This window comes from Amphiura filiformis, chromosome 7 (genome assembly GCF_039555335.1).
Source record: "Amphiura filiformis chromosome 7, Afil_fr2py, whole genome shotgun sequence".
In the NCBI taxonomy this organism is placed as follows: Eukaryota; Metazoa; Echinodermata; class Ophiuroidea; order Amphilepidida; family Amphiuridae; genus Amphiura; species Amphiura filiformis.
In genome coordinates, this window is record NC_092634.1 from 70,244,077 (window position 1) to 70,254,094 (window position 10,018).

At 36.5% G+C, this 10,018-nt stretch overlaps 1 protein-coding gene across 2 annotated transcripts; it reads right to left on the reverse strand.

Annotated features, from left to right (window-relative positions):
- Positions 1 to 2,792: 2,792 nt before the first annotated feature.
- On the reverse strand, positions 2,793 to 9,633 carry LOC140157562 (lactadherin-like). 2 transcript variants are annotated; one of them, XR_011859705.1, is made up of 3 exons: positions 6,265 to 6,349; positions 5,146 to 5,277; positions 2,793 to 2,923 (listed from the first exon to the last, which is right to left on the reverse strand). XR_011859705.1 is itself a non-coding variant. In XM_072180794.1 (3 exons), the coding sequence occupies exons 1-3, from the start codon at positions 9,277 to 9,279 to the stop codon at positions 2,856 to 2,858; spliced, it is 267 nt and encodes an 88-aa protein (XP_072036895.1). In that variant the 5' UTR covers positions 9,280 to 9,633; the 3' UTR covers positions 2,796 to 2,855. The 2 variants fall into 2 exon arrangements, 1 of the variants encoding a protein (XP_072036895.1); XM_072180794.1 differs by lacking the exon at positions 6,265 to 6,349 and adding an exon at positions 9,213 to 9,633 and having other exon boundaries at positions 2,796 to 2,923.
- Between the last annotated feature and the right edge of the window lie 385 nt (positions 9,634 to 10,018).

Sequence of the window (10,018 nt, forward strand, 5' to 3'; positions counted from 1 at the left end):
CAATTTAAAAACTACTTGCATGGTCATTTTGGAGAAAAAAAGAAAGGAAAGAAAGCACTATTGTTGCACATAATACATTATGTAAATTGTAAGTTGCTGGAAGGTATGGGTCTTGCTTAAAATGCCATATAGTTGAAAGCTTTCCATCCTGTTTCTGTTTTGCGGAATTTGATGGAAAACAAAAAATAGACTATGGGGCAGGTTGGCCCACTTGTGCTGGGCAGGTTGCCCCATTGTGTTTATGGGCAAGAGTTATGCATACTTTCTCCATTTTCACCCATTTTGTGTCAAATGAAGCAAAATACAATTTACACACCAACACTAGTCAGTTCCATGGATAAAATTGTTCAAAGGCGGAGTATAGTACAAAAAAAATCTATATTGTTGTCCTATTTGAGCACTTTTTGACTGGAAATAGCAATATTTCAATATCATATTTCTTTATAATTGGGAATTTGTACATAAAAAGTAATTCATCACTCAGAATAGTTAATAATGAACAAAAAGTCAATTACAATTGTTATCCACAGCCTTTCAGTTTTTCGTTATGGGTTTTATAAGATGATTGGTTAACGTTATTTCCTTGATTTTAGCTATTTCCTCAAGAATGACCCATGATGTCGCAAAATGAATTTTATTTTTTGATTATCTTGGAACTATGATAGGTGATATCTTACCGCAGTTGTAACTTTAGAATGTTTTATTGGAAAGAAATATGGCAATAACACACGGTTGTGCATAGAGGGCCAACCTGCCCCGTTTGGTGGGCCAACCTGCCCCGGCCTGATTAATTTTCTTTTCGCTCTCTCCTACAACTACTATAACTTTTGTATAAGTCACAGAGCCATATAAATTTGTTAGCATTTACCTAGAGTAAACAGCTCTCAAGTATCAAATTGAGAGCCTCCTAACCCACAAACTGAGCTCTCCAGATAAGTGGGGAAAAAGGGGCCAACCTGCCCCGGTCTCCCTTACTAGGTGCATAATGATCATGTGCAAAAGGAATCTTGCAAATTTATCTTATAAATTTATAATTTATATCTAGAGAAACGGGCCGAAATGTTCGATTTTGAATTTCATTCTGTCGACAACGAAAGTATCACACACAATCCTATGGACCATTGAAATATATGTTATAGCCCATAATTCGCCAACTGAATGTCCGATTTGCATGAAAATTTGGGTTTAGGTTTCTTTCATGAATGTAAAAACACATGAGCAGGAAGAAATTTGGATAGAAATACTCCTTTAACATTATATCAGCGTTCAATGAAAATATTTAACACAACATCTATTAAAATGCTGTTTTAAATATCATTTTAATGAAAAAATCATGTTTTTGCAGCCATTTTGGCGGCCATTTTGAATGTTTACATGCCCATGAGATCATATTAATTGATGCTGATGTCATATTGTTACCCCTTTACCAGAGAGATACTTTGAATACAAAAGAACACAATGTTTGGCACCATTTCATTGTAAATCTGGTACTTCATAATACTCCTGTAACACATATAAAAGAAAAAAGACGATTTTGGCGGCCATTTTGGCAGCCATTTTGATTTTAAACATATCCAGGAGATGATAGAAATGACATAGACAACTGACCATAATATCAGCAACCCATGGTTATTTTTAACATCAAATAAGTTAAAATATTGAATTCTAAATACATTTTAATGAAAACCCCATCTTTTGGCAACCATTTGGCGGCCATTTTGAATGTAAACATGTTATACTGACCTTCAATCATAAAAATAATGTCAGAAATTGATTCCTTGTATGCAAAAACCTATAGAATGATGTATTACACATGAATATTGAGTGAAAACTAAAATTTAAAATTTTCAAAATGGCCGCCGGCGGCCATCTTGGATTTCTCGAATTCGCAGCCGCTTTCGCAAAAGCACCTCTGTGATTCGTTAACCTCAAAGGTCCAATAACCCAAATCAAGTGTCAAAATCTCTGCCCTATCCGGTGTAGGCCGGGTTCTAGCTAGGGCCAGGACTAGCCGTCCTATTCAAGCTTATTCATTACATACAGTCAATACGAGCTAATTTGTTTTTGCCTTTTTTTTTCTTAACATGTTTGCAGTTGGCTACCAGCCGTCACATGATCATAGTATTAGTATGCTTTACTGATTAATGAGCAAGGTTATTACAATTGTTTACTTAGTGATAAATCCCCTGAGCATAGGAAAAATACACTGGATATTTCACATAGCCGGTTTGATGTCCCACTGTCTTAATATCAAGACTTTATCTGCAAGTTATAATAATTATTGAATATGGTAGTGTTGTTTGTTTAAAATCTTATCTTGTTTGAATGATAATACAAACAACTGATTCCTTTTGCATACTAAGGCTACTGCATATTTCTAGAGTTTATGGTTGGCGAGTTATATAAGCTTTATGGGCATACCGGCATCATGGGTGTTGTATAGACATAGAATGTGTCAATATGGACCTGTAGCACACCATGAATAATAAATTAAATTGCTAAAAATGCCAAATTTGTTCCCTGTAGGTGGCTTAAAAACCTAAATGCAAAATGACGTTTAAAAGAAATTATTTCCAGAGTCAGGATGTAGGTATCATTATGCCTCAAATCATTTGTCATTAGGTTATGATATGAAAGTTGAATAAATTCACCTGATCCGTGATTTATGTGTACAGAGAGTTATAAGAAGAGGAGAAGAACATTGGAACTAAGGAGTTTCCTTAGATCCATAAGAACGTTTTTATTTATTTATTTATTTATTTTTTATTTATTTATTTATTTATTTATTTATTTATTTATTTATTTATTTATTTATTTATTTATTTATTTATTTGTTTATTTATTTATTTATTTATTTATTTATTTATCTTGTGGCGACCAATCAATGTACTGGCACTGTTCTCCCTCTTTCCATCACGGCTCTCTGTAAGCAAAACAAGAGAATGTAATAAACCAGTTATCATGGTTAAGGTCTTCCGTAGAAGAGACAAATAAATAAATGAAAATAAAATAAAGATCATAGTGCACTTACGTCCACGGCGAATTCACCGTGACCTTTCCAGCCATAAACCCGCTTATTGAAGATTAAACCGATATATGCAGTACTAAACCATTATATAGTAATCTATTGTCCAATGCAAATTTATTACCACCTGATAATATTGATCCAATGAGCGACCGAATTGTCCGCTACGGACGACTAATCCAATCGATAATGACTCTATTGACCGAGTTTTGGGATATTTTTCACTGGTTTGCAGCTGTTTGCTGTCATTTACTCATCAAGGCGGACCACCGTTATTATAAGGACTATGCCAATTATTTAAAGATTGACATGTAGAGAATAAGCCATAATTGATTGACAGAAAGTACTAAATTTGTACCTATGACGGTTTTATGACACCAATCTTCAAAATACGATCAAAACAATACGGCTGCCCGGTGAAGTAAAGGTGATGTTCATTTTCAAGATTACTGGTTAACAAAAAGCAGGCCATTGTCTCATTTCGTGAACAAAGGTCCACATACCATTGTTTCCTTGCGTTTCCTTTATAATCGGTTACCCAACTGAAGCTATAATACCAGGTCATTGCGATACCGCACATATAAAACAGACACATGTGCACAACCAGAGAAGATCTGATTTAATCAGTTGAGCTGTTTTCAATGAGTGTTATCTTGGTTTAACAGCTTTTAATGGGGTTTAAGTCCTGCAAAGGTCGCGGTGAATTCTACTGCAGACATGACTGCATCATGGGGGGCAATTTTGTGGGGTGAATGTTTTATATAGCACAGCCTTTCCGCCACTGTGATCAAATAATGTTCTGACCAGTCATTCGGTAGGTCGACATGACGTCACTTGCTATGGATGGGCCGCTCATCGCAGTGTTTGTTTTTACCGGGATTTGGCTTTTCCATATCGCGCCCTAAGGGACACTTAGCGTTACACTCAATTAGATAAGGCACATGTCATAAAATAAATGGTGAAACAATCCCGGGGGGGCACTCAACTTTGGAAGTGACGGTATGTGCCTGTCAATAGGCCCCCTCTTTTGAAGTCGACTATAGGCCTACCCGATGACCCCCTTTTTTTAAAAGCCATACCCGATGACCCCCCTTTTTTTTAGTTGCAGCTACCCAATGACCCCCTTTTTTTGGTTGAGGCTACCCAATGGCCCCCCTTTTTTCTAGAATAGCATCATCAAAATGGAACAAAAAATGCCGAAACTGTCAAATTTTGCTCAATTTTTTCAAAATTATGCCGACATTTTCAAAATTTTGCTCCAATTTTTCAATTTTTTTACCCGATGACCCTTTTAAAAAAATCTTATACTCGATGACCCCCTTTTTTCAAAACGTTGTACCCAATGACCCCCTTTTTATTTTGTTTGTACTCAATGACCCCCTTTTTTAAAATAACGCTTTGTACCCGATAGGCCCCTACTTCGCGACTCCGGTAGGCACATACCCGTCACTTCCAAAGTTGAGTGCCCCCCGGGGAAACAATTCAAAAGATCTTTTATCAGGCGAATAAACACCATGTAAAAATTATTACGAAATGATCGGAAAAGCAAGTATTTTCTATCATATCTATGCGGAGAAACTTGGCTGGAACTGGAAGGACCTGTACAAACAAATGGGGATAGTGAGGATGTCCCGTTTGACAGACGTGAGAAATGGGTAAGTGCAAGATAGAACAACCCCGAGGCTGAGAGAATCAGGGGTGGTATTAAAAACTTGTAAATGGCCATCTCAGAGACAGGAAAAAATCATCTTGGTAACAAAAGCTCCCAAGAGTGTAATCCCGGGGGGCACAACCGGGCTGCGAACAAGTAGAATGGGGACTTTTGGAGCTGCGAACAGTCAAATCAAGGGTCTTTCAGTCTTGGCTTTTTGGTTGAAAATCGCCTGAAAAAAAACCCAGAAAAATGAGGAATGAGCAATTTCGGGGTCTTTTATAGCTGAAATTATCAAAACCAAGGGTCTTTCGGAGCTCTTTTTGGGTCAAATATAGGGGGTCTTTCGGAGCTGTGAAATCCAAAAAGGGGGGTCTTTCCGGGGAGCATACCCGTATGGTCATTTGTGTTAAGTGCCGCCCCCCCTCCCGGAGTGTAACGCTTCATATTGTATAGATAAGCTTATTACCTGATGGAAACTGACATATGTTTCCAAAGTAGCCGTCATTACACGTGCAATAAAAGGCAGGATAAAAGGAAAGCTGGCCACTCCACGAACTGCACTGTCCGTTATTCAAGCATGGATTGCTAGCACAGGTGTCTAAGAGAAAGAGAAGAGATAAAACAAGTCAGTGTAGGCTACACAATTTATATAGGCAGTGGCACGAAAGGAATTTTTGGGAGGAAGGAAGGGTGGAAATAACATTTTAGCCCCACGATTGGAGAGACGAGCCCCTACCCGGGAAATAATTCGTACAATTATGTTGTTACAGCATACAAGACCGATTAAAAATACTCCTTAAATACAACATATCAATATTGGTAAGACAACTAGGCCCCGGGGGAACTAGGCCTATATGCTTCGCGCTGAGAATAATAATAAAATCACAATAAAGTGTACAGAAATACCTTAGTAGGAGTGAAAAAATAAGAGCACATAGTATACGTTTTGAACTTATAAAAAGTGGTCAAAAAGTTTCGGTCCTCTGAAGAGATATCTTTGTGCCTATAACATATTGGTGGATTTGCAAAGAAATGCATGGAAAGATTAAGGTAAATGTGTCAACTTTAAAGGTTCATAACTTGAAAACTGAGCCACCTGGGTATATAATTATGAACTGCATCTTGGGATTTTTCTTTTAAATAGAGCTTTTATGAGAAAAAAAATTATGCAGAGCTCCGACGTCTGACAGCCCATTTTAAGGAATTGCCAGTAGGAACTAAAAAGTCCATATGGATGATTTTTCAAAGAAATGCATGAAATTAACGTGTCAACTTTTCAATGTTCTTAACTTGAATACTGAATCACTCTGCCACTAGTGGAAATTCAAAATAAGAATTCTTTTAAAGCGTTGAGAATTAGATAAAACTACGAGAATTGAAAATCTTCTCATTTCTATAAAACTTTCTCATCCAAATGAATGAGAAATATTAATTAACTGGTCAACAACCTGAAATTTCTCATTTAAAGCAGACAATCATTGATGGTATTACGATCTTGTAACTGGTCATCGGACAGAAAAAATCATTTTGGTAACAAAAGCTTTCAAGAGTGTAATGCTTCATATTATATAAATACGTTTATTACCCGGTGGAAACTGACATATGTTTCCTGAGTAACCGTTATTACACGTGCAATAAAAGGAAAGGCCACTCCCTGACGAACTGCACTAGCTTGCACTGTCCGTTATTCAAGCATGGATTGCTAGCACGAGTGTCTAAGAGTTCTAAGAGAAAGAGAAGAGATAAAACAACTGTAGGCTACATAATATATAAGCAGGGTCGCAGCAGGAATGTTTTTTGGGGGAGGAAGGAAGAGGGCAAGAATATTTCAGCCCCACGATTTGGAGAGACGGGCCGGCCCCTACCTGTCCCCGTCTGATCAATTTTACTCAGACGGTGTGGGAGTTTGTGACGCTATAGTGTGAGCCAGCCTTTAGTAAGACTTAGGCTTAAGGTGACCCTGAGGCTTACTGAACCTAACCCGCTCTCGAAGCCCGAGTCTTAAAGTCATAATGTACGATCTTATAATATGAATTTGGTTAATTTTTTCAAACCTGATTTTTTGGCATATTTGTAATGTTTACACATGTCACAACTTGCACCTAAATGGAATCAGCCAAATTTGTTGTGTTTGTAGGTAAACAGAGCAAAGTTCGACATAAAGTCATAATTCAAGAAATTATGACTTTATGTCCGCCCATAGAACTGCGTGTTAAACGGCCAAAATAACAAGCAGTGTTTCTTTCACGTTACCTCGTTATTTCAGCTCAAAATGGACAGAAACCATTCCCGATCATTATTAGGCCAAAAAAAAAAAAAGGTTTGTCTCAAAGCTCACGAGAAATTTAAAACAAATGCGAAACGCGATTTTTTTTTTTTATTATTCCCGACTTTTTTCATGGTATTTTGAGAAAAAAGTCTGATTTTCGCCGATTTTTCTGGAAAAACTATAAATTTTTTTTTTTGAAATAAAAAAATTGTTCGCATTTGTTTTTTGTCAAATCGTGGGATTTTACAAACGCGTGCGAAAGCTTTGAGACGAACTTTTTTTTTTTTTGGCCTTACTAGTATTATTTCAGCATTTTGAGTATATAATGACAAATTTAAAATTGGAAGGAAATCGTACATTAAGCCTTTAAGTCAATGAATGAGGGCACTGTTAAAATGCCTCCATAGCCTAGATTAAAGGGATTCCCGGCAATCACAACGTAATAATGCCTTATAATTTAGGGATGACCAATGAACCATCAACTTGATTAGAACACTCCCATAGACATGCAGGGAGCTCAACTGTGCACTGCTTGCACAGACATTTCTAAATTGATCTCATTCTTTTAATTTTCAATATTTTTCTGTAAAAATTGGGGAACTTACTGCCAATTATATTTTGTAACTATCTTGCAAATTACAGCAACATAACTTATTTCGTTTTTCTGTAAGTGCGAGTCAAAATTGGTCCATCGCCACAGTGCGCTTAATTGCCAGTGGCTGAGTTCAGCACTGCTCAAGAATGGCACAAAATATTCATGTCAATAATTTCAGGTGAAAAACGTGGCCTACTGAGCTGAAATTTGGCAGAGTTGCCAGTAATACCTCTGTCATACCCTCTGTAAAGAGGTTAAAATATTGAACAAGCAGATCTTGAGTTACAAATTAAATCACCAGCTTCCCTTTGGAATTTCCATACTCCTTTCGAATCATGCTAAGAAGACACCTTTCTGAACATAAATGTGAAGTTTCATGCTCATTTGATGTATTTTTCACCTGATTTCAACCCTAAACGTTTTGTTATATTTAGGCCCATACCATCTACAACTTGCTGCTGGCTATACCTTGTTTAGGACTTTCACCTGAATGTGCAACCATAACTGTTTCAAAATAGCCCGCGATAGTCATGCAGGTAACTCCGAGGTCAAGCATTGAATTGGTTTGAACAAAGATACTCATAATGTATTGAGTATCTTTGGTTTGAATGAGGAATACTACAGGAACCAGCGCCTTTTGTTAGAAGTCACACATGAGCATGATGAGTAAAGTGGATAATCTCTATTGTTGTGAATGAGTCAATGACCTTCAAAACTTAAGATTTTGTTTACATACACCTACTAATTGGTCATATTAAACCCAATAACATTGAAATTCTTGGTTGTGAAAAAAAAGTTCACCTTCTTAGTGCAATTTTGATTTTGTGCCATATCGGCTATCTTGGATGATTTTTGGCAAATGTCCTCTAAATGCATGATTTCAATGCCTCGGTTTGAAAAAATAAGTTATGCCAGTGACTAGATAAGTGCCATTTCATAAGAAACCCCTTTGATTCTTTCACAATATGCTTGTTTCATGTTTGCAAATTATGTTAAAATAAAGAAATATATAAAGGTAAATATATGCTTATGCCAATTTTGCTCCCAATTGCTATTTTTGGACCTTGCATTTTATTTCGTTCCAATGACCGGTCAGAATGGGAAACTTTGATAATTCATAATTCGAAAAGTTTTTGAGCGATTTTGACCATTTAACCACCAAAATACTTCTGTTGATGAGTTCTACCCAGAAAACAATATTTTGTAGCAATAGGGTCAACATGAAATTTTGATGGTTATCCCTACTTATATGTATAAGGCACGAATCAAGCACGAATCACATGGTATTATTTCAAACAAACTCATAGGCTAGTGACTATAAAAACGAATGTAAACAGTCGTCTCTCTACACGCGAAATTCAACATTCCCGGGCGCCGGAATTGTCGAGTGCAATGACGTCCAACTAATACATCCATTTTATTAACGCCTGACGAATATAAACACAAATGTCTTAAAATGAATGACAAAAGACGTAAAAGCTTTTTCAATTCTCGCCAGGTGAGACGAATTTGAATGCTCGACGAATATTACTATGAAATACACTGACATTAAAATGAATTTCAATGGTCCATCAAAAGAAATTGATTTCGAGTTTCTGCGAGCGCCACTTTTGGACGAATTTGAAATACTTTTTACTAATATCAAAGACCAAAGTACAAATTAACTTACCTGTTGACACGGTAACAGTGACTACAGCAAATAAACACAAAATGACGAGCAACTTCATCTTTCTCATTTAGTTACAAAATCTGGATCACCAAATATTTTTTTGTTTATTTGCAGCTGATATTAAACGATGTTTCTCCATGTGAGTCAGGTAGTGAAATGATGGATATGATGCTCTGAAGTCAGGTGGTTTATGACGTGCATTCCCTAAATTCAGTAAATTTTCATCGTCAACCGTGTAATTGAATGGGATTATTTTGAAATTTTAAAACGCTTGAAATATCACAAACAAATAGGCCTATGTTGATAAATAATATAAATACAAGCTAAAACCGTTGGGGTTCGATAATGAACCCCACAAAACTAACTGAGTATATTGGAAAATGCCATACGGCCGGGCGGTTTCACGAGTTGCCGGCTCGATCATGTCATCCGCCGCCTGTCTAAAGTCGGAATTGTAGGCATATGCCTAAAAGAAGGCCTATCAACCAATCTACACCAGCTTGCCACGTGGTTCCAAATTTCATTAACTTTAAAATTACATTTCGGAATTATATAGAACTTAAATTTACATTTACATATCGTAATGTTTGCAGGTGTTATAAAGCACGAATATTTTCTGCAACACTGCATGTGAAAAGTACGTCATAAACCAAACGAATTTTAAATTAAATTTTAGAAATGGTAAGCTTTAAAGTACCAGCCAGTCTACGCCAGCTTATCACGTGCCTTAAAATTCGCTAACTTTGAAATTACATTTGGAATTAGAAAATTATTTTACATATTTTACACAACCAGCAGGAATATTT